This window comes from Hyla sarda, chromosome 1 (assembly GCF_029499605.1).
Source record: "Hyla sarda isolate aHylSar1 chromosome 1, aHylSar1.hap1, whole genome shotgun sequence".
Lineage (NCBI taxonomy): Eukaryota > Metazoa > Chordata > Amphibia > Anura > Hylidae > Hyla > Hyla sarda.
Window position 1 is genome coordinate 29,893,554 of NC_079189.1, and position 14,615 is coordinate 29,908,168.

Here is a 14,615-nt window from a genome sequence, read left to right on the forward strand (position 1 = left end):
ACAAACAGGTAACATCCATCTGCATGCGTTATTGTCATTTTTTTTTTTTTTTTTTTTTTTAAGTCTGTTTTTATTTTTGATGGGAGAAGAACGGGACGGGTCTAGACAGCCGTGTGAAGGGAATCTGATCTGAAATGATTCTGGTTCTATTTTCATGAAGGTTGAGAATGTTCCAGACAAGAGTCCAGCAAGTTACAGTCCTGTAAACCCAGAAACTGCTAAAGAGGAACCGAAAAGGGAATGGACACTGAATCAACAGGTGAGAAACTATATTATAGGATAGATAGATAGATATGAGATAGATAGATATGAGATAGATAGATAGATAGATATGAGATAGATAGATATGAGATAGATATGAGATAGATAGATATGAGATAGATAGATATGAGATAGATATGAGATAGATAGATAGATAGATATGAGATAGATATGAGATAGATAGATAGATAGATTGAGAGATATGAGATAGATAGATAGATAGATAGATATGAGATAGATAGATAGATATGAGATAGATAGATAGATATGAGATAGATATGAGATAGATAGATAGATATGAGATAGATAGATAGATAGATAGATAGAGAGATATGAGATAGATATGAGATAGATAGATAGATAATAGATAGATAAATATGAGATAGATAGATAGATTAGACATAGATAGATATGAGATAGATGGCATTAACCCCTTGTATTCGTGACCCCAGGTCGTGGTTTAGCCTATAACCACCTGAAGGTATATCGATGGATCCTGGGCTAGGCACGAGGGCAATAAAGACTCCGATGCCAAGTTACGGACAACGGTAGCTTTACTGAGAGTAGATAGTTGGTAAAGTCTATACAGTTCAGCCAGGGCCCAAGGAGGTGACCAGTGACGCAGAGACCTTAAGGCTTGCTGGGACTTGTAGTAGGACTGGACAATTGAATGCAGACCACGCTGACTTGACAGATGACAGGGACTGACTTGACTTGACTCATAAAGCTGTGACTTTATCTTACTTGACTTGATGGTGGCTGCAGGACTGGACTTTGAGGCCTCCAACACTCTGGACACACACACTAGACAAGACTGCACTGGACCTCAGCAGGAAGAGAGAGAGAGAAGCTCCACCCAGGGATTATATGGGGGAGGCAAGCAGGGAGCTCTTGGGATCACCTGGTCACTGGTACCTCCCGGGTAACAATCACATGACATATCACATGATATAACTCTTAAAGCAAAATGATATTTTATAACACTTTACATGGTAAAAACATATTAACAAAGGGGAAACAAGTGCAGGGGGCCTTGGGGACACTGAAGGAGGCTGTCTGACAGGACAGCAGGAGCTTGGGGTAACACCTCCCATACTGGGCCACCACAAACTCCCCCTCTTAATTAAAGTCATCCTTGATGCCCAGTCCTGGAGGGCGGGGGACTGAAGTGGCCACTGAGGCCTGGTGACAGTTCCTGGGGCATTTATGCACAATGTCCTTCTTAGGTCTGGATTACGAAACAAGATAAGGATGAGTCCATTTGGCACGGTGAATGTCCATACATGCTCTTGTAAACATATGGGGTTAATTTGACTTTGTAACTGCTTTCTGAAAACACTCAAGACAACAATATACATATCAATATACATAGATTCAGGGATTGGGCTGCCGGAGGCTATCTACCCAATGCTGCTGGTGCCCCTTGGTTCTCAACTCTTCTTCCCAGAACCCAATATAAGTTGTTACACTATACAACAGTGTTACCTTTACATTTATCAATTCTGTCGCTCTACGTGTATTATTTAGATATCAGGTGAACCCTCTGGCCAGCAGAGTACCCTGTACACGTGGACAGGAGAGAAAACAGACATATAACTGTATATATTGAGAACTTGTGGACTGGGACGACAAATAATGTTACAGTCCTATATTTTACTACGTGGACCACTTTTACCATATGTAAATTGACTATGTGTGGTTCATAACTTTACATTATGGGGGAGATTTATCAAAACCTGTGCAGAGGAAGAGTGGTGCAGTTGCCCATAGCAACCAATCAGATTGCTTCTTTCATTTTCCACAGGCCTCTAAAGAGGCCTGTGGAAAATGAAAGAAGCAATCTGATTGGTTGCTATGGGCAACTACACCACTCTTCCTCTGCACAGGTTTTGATAAATCTCCCCATATGAGTTAATCTTTGTACCTGGTGGGAATCTATCATGGCAGGGAGGTAGTGGCTACGCTTGTCCTGACTGGGTCAGGATTAGTGTTGCTCGCGAATATTCGCAATACGAATATTCGCGAATATAGCACTATATATTCGCAATTACGAATATTCTTTTATTTATTTATTTTTTATATAATAAAATTTATTTTTTTCACAGTACACATTACAGTGATCATCCCTCTCTTCTTCCAGCTTGTGTGGTGTAAAGAAGGCTCTAATACTACTGTGTTAGACTGGCGTGCGAATTTTAGCATATGCGAAAAGTAGCATATGCAAATTTTCGCAGATTCTAATTTTTTTATATGCTAATTTTCCCATATGCGAATTTTTGCATATGCGAATTTTCGCATATACGAAAATATGATGCGAATATTACGAATATGCGAATTTAGCGAATAAATGACGAATATTCGGCCATATATTCGCGAAATATCGCGAATTCGAATATGGCCTATGCCGCTCAACACTAGTCAGGATACCTCCCATATAGATCGCCATGAATAAATGACACTATACCCTTAGACATTCCTGTACAAACTTATTATACACATTTTATTACAATACGCAATAACCGTTATAGTACACCAATATAAGCATTTACATATGCAAAGGTAATGAGCAAAAATATATTACTCTAATGGTATATACATATTTTCATTGTACCGCTCCACAGTCCTAGTACATTTTAGAGTTCTTAGTAAAGAATCACAGCTAGAAGCCGGGCACGTACACTTACGCAATTGGTTACAAATAAACTTCTTGACAAGTTCCTCAGACACTTTTCTTAAACGATGCATAACCTGTGGAGAACAAAAGTACTTCACAAAGAAAGTTAATGATATATATCAGAATTATCAGGGGTAGACTTCCCTAACTTTGGAACTTGCCATCCCAGCCTCGCCGGTCGGACTGCTTCCGAGACTGGGACATGTAATGGGGTCCACGGGACTGTGCCCCCTCTAATGGACTCACTCGGGTGTTCCAGTTCACCCAGGCAACGTGGACTCTGTAATGGTGGGGCTGATGGTGATCACCATTTCTACTGCAGCGGCTTGCGCCATTGGGGGAACAACGGTTGGTGCCTGTTGGGCCGGCCAAACCTCCTCTGCGGGAGTAGGCCGAGGCACTTCAGTTGGTGTCCGCTGGTTAGGTCAAGCCTTCTCGACCACAGGAGTAGGCCTGGGCACATTCACAGACGACTGTGGTAGATACTTTGGTGCCATGACAGGCACTTCAGGCATGTAGACCTCCTCCTAGACGGTACCTCTGACTTTAGGCGGCAGCAACCCAAAGGGATCGGCGTCCTAGTCGTACGATGGGAAATAGGCAAAGAGAATCTGGGTAATTATGCCTGATTGGTACACTAGGGTTTCTGCACTAGCGGAGGCCACAAATCTATAATCACTTACCTCTTCCACGTCTTGTGTTAAACATCTAAGGTGCCTATTAAAGGGGTACTCCTCTGGAAAAAAAAAATATATATTTTTTTTATCAACTGGTGCCAGAAAGTTAAACAGATTTGTAAATTACATCTATTTAAAAATCTTAATCCTTCCAGTACTTATCAGCTGCTATATGTTGCACAGGGGGTTCTGTTCTTTTTGAATTTCCTTTCTGTCTAACCACAGTGCTCTCTGCTGACACCTCTGTCCATTTTAGGAACTGTCCAGAGTAGGAGCAAATCCCCATAGAAAACATATCCTGCACTGGACAGTTCCTAAAATGGACAGAGGTGTCAACAGAGAGCACTGTGGTCAGACAAAGAAAATTCATAAAGAAAAGAACTTCCTGTGCAATATATAGCAGCTGATAAGTACTGGAAGGATTAAGATTTTTAAATAGAAGTAATTTACAAATCTGTTTAATTTTCTGGCACCAGTTGATTTAAAAAATAATGTTTTCCAGAGGAGTACCCCCTTAAAGGCAGCGTGTTATAGAGATCGTGTTATCTGCTAAATTAGGGGATGTAGTCTGGTGCCCGGTGACTGTAAGTTAAGATTGTGATTTAACATTATTCTGGTTATATTTTCATGAAGGTTGACAACGTTTCAGATAGGAGTCCAGCAAGTTACCACCCTGAAAACCGAAAAGCTGCTCAAGAGACACCAAACAGGGAATGGTCACCAAATCAACAGGTGAGAAACCATATTATAGGATAGATAGATACATATGAGATAGATAGATAAGAGATAGAGATAGATAGATAGATATGAGATAGATAGAGATAGATAGATAGATAGATAGATAGATAGATAGATATGAGATAGATATAAGATAGATAGATACATATGAGATAGATAGATAGATGTTAGATACATATGAGATAGATAGATGTTAGATAGATATGAGATAGATAGATAGATAGATAGATATGAGATAGATAGATAGATAGATAGGAGATAGATAGATAGATATGAGATAGATAGATAGATAGATAGATAGATAGATATATATGAGATAGATAGATAGATAGAGATAGATAGATAGATAGATATAAGATAGATAGATAGATATGAGATAGATAGATAGATATGTGATAGATAGATAGATAGGAGATAGATAGATATGAGATAGATAGATAGATATGAGATAGATAGATAGATATGAGATAGATAGATAGATAGATATAAGATAGATAGATAGATAGATATGAGATAGATAGATAGATGATTTGCCCAAATATCAAGGTTTAGTTCTTTCAAAGCATTGCAAATATTTAACCTTACAATGCCCAAATAATAATCGGTAGTGCCATATGGTGGCCTGATAATGGACCCAACCATCAGTGCCCATGTAATAGAACCAGCAATAGTGTCTATTAAAGGGGTACTCCGGTGGAAAACAATTTATTTTAAATCAACTGGTGCCAGAATGTTATAAAGATTTGCAAATTACTTCTAATAAAAATATTAATCCTTCCAGTACTTATCAGCTGCTGTATGCTACACAGGAAGTTCTTCTCTTTTTGAATTTCTTTTCTGTCGGACCACAGTGCTCTCTGCTGACACCTCTGTCTATGTCAGGAACTGTCAAGAGTAGGAGCAAATCCCCATAGCAAACCTATCCTGCTCTGGACAGTTCCTGAAATGGACAGATGTGTCAGCAGAGAGCACTGTGGTCAGACAGAAAAGAAATTCAAAAAGAAAATAATTTCCTCTGTAGCATACAGCAGCTGATAAGTACTGGATGGATTGAGATTTTTTTTTTATAGAAATTATTTACAAATCTGTTTAACTTGGCACCAGTTGATTTAAAATAAATTGTTTTCTCCCGGGGTACCCCTTTAAACCTCTTCCACATCTCGTTTTGGACATCTCAGGTTTGTTGTAGGGATCTGCTTAATTAGGAGTTTGGTTTAGTGTCTACTAATTTAGGGCATCTAGTTTAGGGCCTGATAAATCTAGGGATCCAGTCTGAGGACTGATACACTTAGGGGGTCTAGTCTGGGCTTGGGTCAGAAATATTGTAGGGACGTGGTCATGGATTAGAATTAGTTATGGGGTCTGCTCTGGGATCTGAGTTAATTTAGGATTCTCAGCTGGTGTCAGTAATGAAGTGACCAGTGACTGCTGAAAAAGGAATCTGATCTAATAATATTCTAATAATATTTTTTTAATAAAGGTGAACAACGTTCCAGACAGGAGTCCAGCAAGTAACCGTCTTGTAAACCCAGAAACTGCTAAAAAGGAACCGAAAATGGAAAGGACACAGGATCAATGGGTGAGAAACTATATTATAGGATAAATAGATAGATAGATATGAGATAGATAGATAGATATGAGATAGATAGATATGAGATAGATAGATATGAGATTGATAGATAGATAGATAGATAGATAGGAGATATCTAGATAGATAGATAGATAGATAGATAGATAGATAGGAGATATCTAGATAGATAGATAAACACAAAAAAGGATAAGTTGTCCAGCACATACTGATACCAAACTACTGCATGGACCTGGCATACAGGTGCACGCTGCTAGGCTGAATATACATAAGCAGGAGAATACAGCAGCACACTGCTAGCACAAAGATACAGATAAAACATGAAATGCTATATTGCTACAATGCAAAAAAATTAAAAATTGAGGTGCTTTGCTCACCGTTTGCATATTGCATTGTAGCAATATAGCATTTCATGTTTTATCTGTATCTTTGTGCTAGCAGTGTGCTGCTGTATTCTCCTGCTTATGTATATTTAGCCTAGCAGTGTGCACCTGTATGCCAGGTCCATGCATTAGTTTGGTATCAGTATGTGCTGGCCAACTTATCCTTGTTTGTGTTATACATATGGGGGAGTGGCTACCTCCATGATGGCTCCTGCACCCCACCCATCTTTATAAGGTGCTGGATGTTCCAGACCTTGCAAGCCTAGTAACTGATTGCACAGAGGTACATTCACAGTGTAGGGTCCATCCCAATGAGGTCACCTTATCGCGGTGGGATGGTCCAAACTATTTTGCCACCAAATGGTGAGCAAAGCACCTCAAGTTTTTCATTTTTTGCATTGTAGCAATATAGCATTTCATGTTGTATCTGTATCTTTGTGCTGGCAGTGTGCTGCTGTATTCTCCTGTTTATTTATAGATAGAAAGATAGATATGAGATCGATAGATAGATATATACATAGATAGATAGATAAATATGAGATAGATAGATAGATATGAGATCGATAGATAGATAGATAGATATATACATAGATAGATATGAGATAGATATGAGATAGATAGATATGAGCTAGATAGATATAGCTACACGAGGTGAAGGCAGCACATCCAAGAAAGTACAGTGGGTGGGTGCAGACTGAGGCTTGAGAAAGGCAGTGAGATACTGCTGAAACGTTGTATCTGAACATGGGAAATTAAACCACTGCTGTTTTGGAATCTCTTGGTGTGCTGCTGAATCATTGTGATAGATAGATAGATAGAGAGATTGATAGATATGAGATATATAGATAGATAGATAGATAGATAGATATGAGATATATAGATATGGGATAGATAGATATGAGATAGATAGATATTAGATAGATAGATATGAGATAGATAGATATATGAGAGATAGATATATAGATGGATGGATAGATATGAGATAGATAAATAGATATTAGATAGATAGATAAATATGAGATAGATAGATAGATAAACTCTCCCTAATCCCCCTCCCCATCTGCACTGACTCTATCCCTGTAATTATTTTGCCTCAAACCCCTACATTTATACCTTTTTCAGATCCTGTTCGGCAGCTCAGTCTCCTGCCGTGAGCGAGGGGAGGAAGGGGGTGTGGCCCGGCAGACGCAACGTCATCTGATGCCTGCCAGGGCTCACATCCGCCCTTCTTCCTCTATGCGGTGATCCCTCTCGGGAGCGCATAGAGGCCCAGCACACAGCAGTGTTTCACAACCATGATGCCTCCAGCTGGTGCAACTCTACCACTACCAGCTGGAGGCACCCTATTTGTGAAACTATAGTCTCTAAATTTATTTGCCCATGTATTTAGTTTCCCAGTAGAATAAAAAAATCTAGCAAAATTATTTTCTCAATAGAAGATTTCGATCAGACTCTTGGAACGCAGACCCGATCCTATCTTCTTGTAGGGCAGCGCTGCACTGACATTTGGCCAGCACACGTCGGCTCTCCTGGTCAGGGGGCGGAGACTGGTGACGTGGCTTGCCATGTCTGATTGATGGGTAGGGAGCGGCGCTGAGCTCGTCACGTGGGCCGGCTGCAGTCTGAGATTTCGGACTCATGCCAGGCCAGCATGAGTCCGGAATCTAGCAGAGACTAGCGGCCGGCTTATGTAGGGAACTGCTAAATTTTGAGGTCTAGTCTGGTGTCTATTATAAGGAGGTCTAGTCTTGGGTCTGATACATTTTTATTATCTAACTTCTTCAGCATCTCAAGTACCTATGGAAAGCAGCTTGGTTGTAGGAGTCTGAAGAAATTAAAGGGGTCTGGTCTGGGGTCTGATCAATTTAAGATTCTCATCTGGGGTATATAATAAAATGCGATGTGTCTGTCAGTAAAGATTCACTGTCTAAAACAATATTTAGAGTTATAACAAAAATATATTTATTGAATAAATATATTTTTGTTATTACTCTAAATATTGTTCCGGTGCTTGTGTGTGCATTCATCATAGAGTGTGTAGTGTTTTCTTTTTAATATAGTGTCTATATATGGACACTCTATTGCACCCCGGTTTTATTATTAGTGCTCAGCCCCCCCCCCCCCCTTCTCCAATATTATGTAAGTAAAGGTTGTGATCTCATATGATTCTGGTAATATTTTCAAGGTTGACAACATTCCAGACAGGAGTCCAGCAAGTTACCGTCCTGTGAACCGAGAAGATGCTCAAGAAACACCAAACAGGGAATGGTCACCAAATCAACGGGTGAGAAACCATATTATAGGATAGATAGATACGAGATATAGATAGATAGATAGATATATAGATAGATACGAGATAGATGGATACGAGATAGATAGATACGAGATAGATAGATATGAGATAGATAGATATAGATAGATAGATAGATATGAGATAGATATGAGATAGATAGATAGATAAGAGATAGATAGATATAGATAGATATGAGATAGATAGATACATACAGTATGAGATAGATATGAGATAGATAGATGTGAGATAGATATGAGATAGATAGATAGATAGATATAGATAGATAGATTGATAGATAGATATAGATAGATAGATATGAGATAGATAGATAGATACATACAGTATGAGATAGATAGATATGAGATAGATAGATATAGAAAGATTGATAGATAGATAGATAGATAGATAGATAGATAGATATAGATAGATATGAGACAGATAGATAGATATAGATAGATAGATATGAGATAGATAGATAGATAGATATAGATAGATAGATAGATAGATAGACAGATAGATAGATGTGAGATAGATATGAGATAGATAGATAGATAGATATGAGATAGATAGATAGATAGATGTGAGATAGATATGAGATAGATAGATAGATACAGTATGAGATAGATATGTGATAGATAGATGTGAGATAGATATGAGATAGATACATACAGTATGAGATAGATATGAGATAGATAGATGTGAGATAGATATGAGATAGATAGAGATAGATAGATAGATGTGAGATAGATATGAGATAGATAGATAAATAGATAGATAAGAGATAGATAGATATAGATAGATATGAGATAGATAGATAGATACATACAGTATGAGATAGATAGATGTGAGATAGATATGAGATAGATATAGATAGATAGATTGATAGATAGATATAGATAGATAGATATGAGATAGATAGATAGATAGATACAGTATGAGATAGATATGAGATAGATAGATGTGAGATAGATATGAGATAGATAGATATAGATAGATTGATAGATAGATAGATATAGATAGATAGATATGAGACAGATAGATAGATATGAGATAGATAGTTATAGATAGATAGATATGAGATAGATAGATATAGATAGATAGATAGATAGACAGATAGATAGATGTGAGATAGATATGAGATAGATATAGATAGATATGAGATAGATAGATAGATGTGAGATAGATATGAGATAGATAGATAGATAGATAGATAGATAGATAGATACAGTATGAGATAGATATGAGATAGATAGATGTGAGATAGATATGAGATAGATAGATACATACAGTATGAGATAGATATGAGATAGATAGATGTGAGATAGATATGAGATAGATAGATATAGATAGATTGATAGATAGATAGATATGAGACAGATAGATAGATATATATAGATAGATAGATATGAGATAGATAGATATAGATAGATAGATAGACAGATAGATGTGAGATAGATATGAGATAGATATGAGATAGATAGATAGATATGAGATAGATATGAGATAGATAGATAGATAGATAGATAGATGTGAGATAGATATGAGATAGATAGATAGATAGATAGATATGAGATAGATAAAGTATGAGATAGATATGAGATAGATATAGATAGATGTGATAGAGGTAGATATGAGATAGATAGATAGATATGAGATAGATAGATTTGATATAGATGGATAGATATGAGATAGATAGATTTGATATAGATGGATAGATACCAAATACCAAGGTTTAGTACTTTCAAAGCACTGCAATTATTTAACCTTACAATGCCCAAATAATTGCACAATATTATGCCCTGATAATAGAACTGTGGTGGACCACTGGTGTATGGCGGGACCACGGGTGTAGTGGTGTGAGTGGTGGGATCAGATGGTATTAATCCCGGGAGCTTGATGGTATTAACTCCTGGTGTTCGTGACGCCAGTGTGGTTTTAGGGCTCCGGAACACCACACGCCCGGATTCTCTGCTATCCCAGTTGCTAGTAGTGAAATGAGAGTCCACAACCTGTTATGGTCGAATGAAGGCTTTACTGAGTATAACACAGATGGAATTGTCTTCACAGCTATGGCCAGAATTCCCAGAGAGGTGGCCAGGACCCAGAAGGACCTCGCAGCTTGCTGGACCAATTATACCTGTAGTTAACTTGACTCGAGATTAGACTTGACTTGACTATGTGCAGGACTTGACTAGCTTCAGTGACAGCAGACATAGACTTGAGACTTACTGTAATGACTGTAGCTTGTGGGGTCTTCCAGATGCTGATCACTTGCAGTGAGATCTCTGGTGGTTGCTGTGCTCAGCAAAGACTTGAAGCTTGCAGCAGAAAAAAATTGTAATGGCCGCCCCTTTATATAGTGGGGGGCTGGACTAAAGCCCATTGGTCAAGCTGCGGATCATAGGTTAAGCTGGTGCTCTCTGGGAGAACATGTGACAACAAATCATGTGACTGAATAACATAACATGTGACAGACTTACACAGGTCCTTGAGACCTCCCCCAGGTCCTCTATACTAACTATACATAGGGATCCTGTCTAGGCATTAATTAAAGTGACATACACACCTCTATGAAATCAACAGGGGGAGACCTTACAGGGGAGTCCCCAGGTCACTGAGGCGCTCAACCTCACAGGGCCTAAAGGTATAGTGCAGGACCACGTCCTGTACTGGGACATCACAGAACCAACCATATCAGTGCCAACCAATAGTGCCTACTCAGTACAATAAGATTTCTGCATTAGTGGAGGCCACAAATCTATTAACACTTTCCACTCCCAGGTGCCTACCAAAGGCAGTGTGTTGTAGGGATCTGCTAAATTAGGGGGTCTAGTCTGGTGTTTGTTAAATTAGAGGGTCTAGTCTACGATAAATTTAGGGATATAAGCTGGTGTCTGATATATTTACTGTGTCTAGCATGGAATCTGACTAGATCTGTCTAGTCTGGTGTCTGATAAATTTAGGGGGTTTAGTCTGGGGTTTGATAGATTTAGGGGGTCTGGTCATAGATGGGATAAATTAAGGGGTCTGGGTCTGTATCTATTAAATTTAGGGAGTCAAGTCTGGGGCCTGATAATTCTAGGGTGTCTGGTCTGGGGTCTGGTGGGCGGGGTTATGTTAATAATGATGATTCACTGTGCACTTCCTGTTTGACATGTGATAATGAGGTCACATGTCTGAAGGAAATAATTTAGGATTCTATATAAAGACAAAGGTTGGGGTTTTGGACGGACTGAGCAGTATTATCTGCCTACCATTTATGTAGATGCGCCCTCTTGAGGTGGTTATATCCTCCCCTTATGTTTTTGTAGGAGGCTACTCTGGTTAGAGCAATTGTAATTGTTTTTAATTGTACTGTGTGTTTTATGTATCCATGAATTTTTGTACATCATTCACTTATAAAGATTAATATTTTTTACAGAATATTGTTGTTATTGATAGGTGTGCACTGCACTTTAGTGTATCTGCTTTTTTCTCCTTTCGTTTTGTATATGGCTATTGGTTTATACTGTTTTGCACCCTGATATGCACATTGATATAGAGGTTGAGCCCCCATGTTTTTGTTTGATTGGTCTGGGGTCTGATCAATTTGGATCTGGTGTGGTTTTGATAAATTTAGGCTGTCCAGTCTGGAATCTGATAAATTTAGCTTGTCTAGTCTGGAGTCTAATAAGTTTAGGGGGTCCAGTCTGGGATTTGAAACATTTAGGGGGTCTGGTCTGGGGTGTGATACATTTAGAAGGTCTGGTCTCAGTCTAACAAATGTAGTGGTCTGGCCAGAGGTCTGATAAATTTAGGGGGTCTGGTCTGAGTTGTGATAAATTTAGGGGTCTGCATATGTATCTGTTATATTAAAGCAGTATAATCTGGGGTCTGATAAATCTAAGGCAGCGTTTCCCAACCCGGGTGCCTCCAGCTGTGACAAAACTACAACTCCCAACATGCCCGGACAGCCAAAGGCTGTCCGGGCATGCTGGGAGTTTTAGTTTTGCCACAGCTGGAGGCACCCTGGTTGGAAAACATTGATCTAAGGGGTCTGGTCTCAGATTTGATCAGTTTAGAGGGTCTAGTCTGTGGTCTTGTAAATTTAGGGGGTCTAGTCTGAGGTCTGATAAATTTATGATGTTTGGTATCTAATAAAATTTAGGGGTCTGGGGTTTGATAAATCTCTGGTTTGGGTCTGATATATTAAGCAAGCTGGGTACTCCAGTCTGATCACTTCTGTCTGACCACAGTGCTCTCTGCTGACACCTCTGTCTGTGTCAGGAACTGTCCAGAGCAGGAGAGGTTTGCTATGGGGATTTGCTCCTGCTCTGGACAGTTCCTGACACAAACAGAGTTGTCAGCAGAGAGCGCTGTGGTCAGACAGAAAATAAATCCAAAAAGAAAAGAACTTCCTGTGGAGCATACAGCAGCTGATAAGTACTGGAAGGATTAAGAAGTCATTTACAAATCTGTTTAACTTTCTGTGACCAGTTCATTTAAAAAAAAAAATTCCACCGGAGTATCCCTTTAAATATTGTGGGGATGTGGTCACGGATTAGAATTAGTTATGGGGTCTTCTGTGGGATCTGAGTTCATTTAGGATTCTCAGCTGGTGTCAGTAATGAAGTGACCAGTGACTGCTGAAAAAGGAATCTGATCTAATAATATTCTAATAATATTTTTTTAATAAAGGTGAACAACGTTCCAGACAGGAGTCCAGCAAGTAACCGTCTTGTAAACCAAGAACGGTCACCAAGTCAACAGGTGAGAATCTATAGTGCAGTATAGATTAGACACGGACGCCAAAATATCAAGGTTCAGTTGTTTAAAGGTATTGCAAATGTTCCGCCATACATTGTTCAGAGATTAGCAGCATAGAGTGTACACTACCTAGCGCCTTATGTCCAAATAATAAAACTGATTCTAAAAATGAAACTGATCATTGTTCGTACAATAGAACCAGCAATATTGCCTACAGAATAGAATAGAGCTCTTGCACTAGGAGAGGCCACAAACCTGGTACCACTTACCTCTTCGGCATCTTATGATAAATATCTCAGGTGCCTATGGAAGGCAGCTTAACTATAGGCCCCCGTTCATGAGCTTAAAGGGGTATTCCAGGCAAAAGCTTTTATTTATATATCAACTGGCTCCGGAAAGTTAAACAGATTTGTAAATTACTTCTATTAACGACGATCAATAGCAGACCAATAGCAGGGATAGGAGGGGTGGCACCCCTGCCACCTCACTCCTATGCCTACAGGGGGATCGTGGGTGTCTTAGACATCCGCGATCCCCCTTATATTCCGGGTCACCGGGTCACCATAGACCCGTATGACCCGGAATCGGCAAAAATCACAAGTGTGAATTAATTTGCGATTTGCGCCGATCGCCGATATGGGGGGGTCTAATGACCCCACATGGGCATTTGCGCGGGGTGCCTGCTGATTGATATCAGCAGTCACCCTGGTCCTGTCCCCGCCCGGCGCACGGCGGGGACCGAAATTCCCACAGGCGTACGGATACGCCCTGGGTCCTTAAGTTGTTAAAGGGGTACTCCGCTGCCCCATCGTTCGGAACATTTTGTTCCGAACACTTGGAGCGGGCGGTGGGGATTGTTACGTCACAACCACACCCTTCGTGATGTCACACCATGCCCCCTCAATGCAAGTCTATGGGAAAGGGCGTGGAGACCCCTCCCATAGACTTGCATTGAGGGGGCGTGGTATGAAATCACGAGGGGCGTGGTCGTGACATCACGACCCCCGCCGCCGGCAACCAGCGTTCTTGAGATCTGGGAGATGTAACATTTTATTACTGTTGTCCTTGGCATAATAAGATCCAACAAAAGGAATTAAAGGGGTATTCCAGGAAAAACCTTTTTTTTATTTATCAACTGGCTCCAGAAAGTTAAACAGATTTGTAAATTACTTCTATTAAAAAATCTTAATCCTTTTAGTACTTATGACCTTCTGAAGTTTAGGTTGTTCTTTTCTGTCTAAGTAATCTCTGATGA

At 39.5% G+C, this 14,615-nt stretch overlaps 1 protein-coding gene across 5 annotated transcripts in view; it reads left to right on the forward strand.

Moving 5' to 3' along the window:
• Positions 1-14,615, forward strand: part of MAVS (mitochondrial antiviral signaling protein) — a 58,658-nt gene that overhangs the window by 36,235 nt on the left and 7,808 nt on the right. For 4 of the 5 annotated variants that reach the window (XM_056553515.1, XM_056553565.1, XM_056553521.1 and 1 more), the window contains exons 6-10: positions 161-259; positions 4,246-4,344; positions 5,831-5,929; positions 8,507-8,605; positions 13,292-13,363. In XM_056553515.1, the coding sequence (XP_056409490.1) occupies positions 161-259; positions 4,246-4,344; positions 5,831-5,929; positions 8,507-8,605; positions 13,292-13,363 (468 nt within the window). The remainder of the gene's footprint in view (positions 1-160; positions 260-4,245; positions 4,345-5,830; positions 5,930-8,506; positions 8,606-13,291; positions 13,364-14,615) is intronic. The other variant, XM_056553569.1, reaches the window with a different exon arrangement.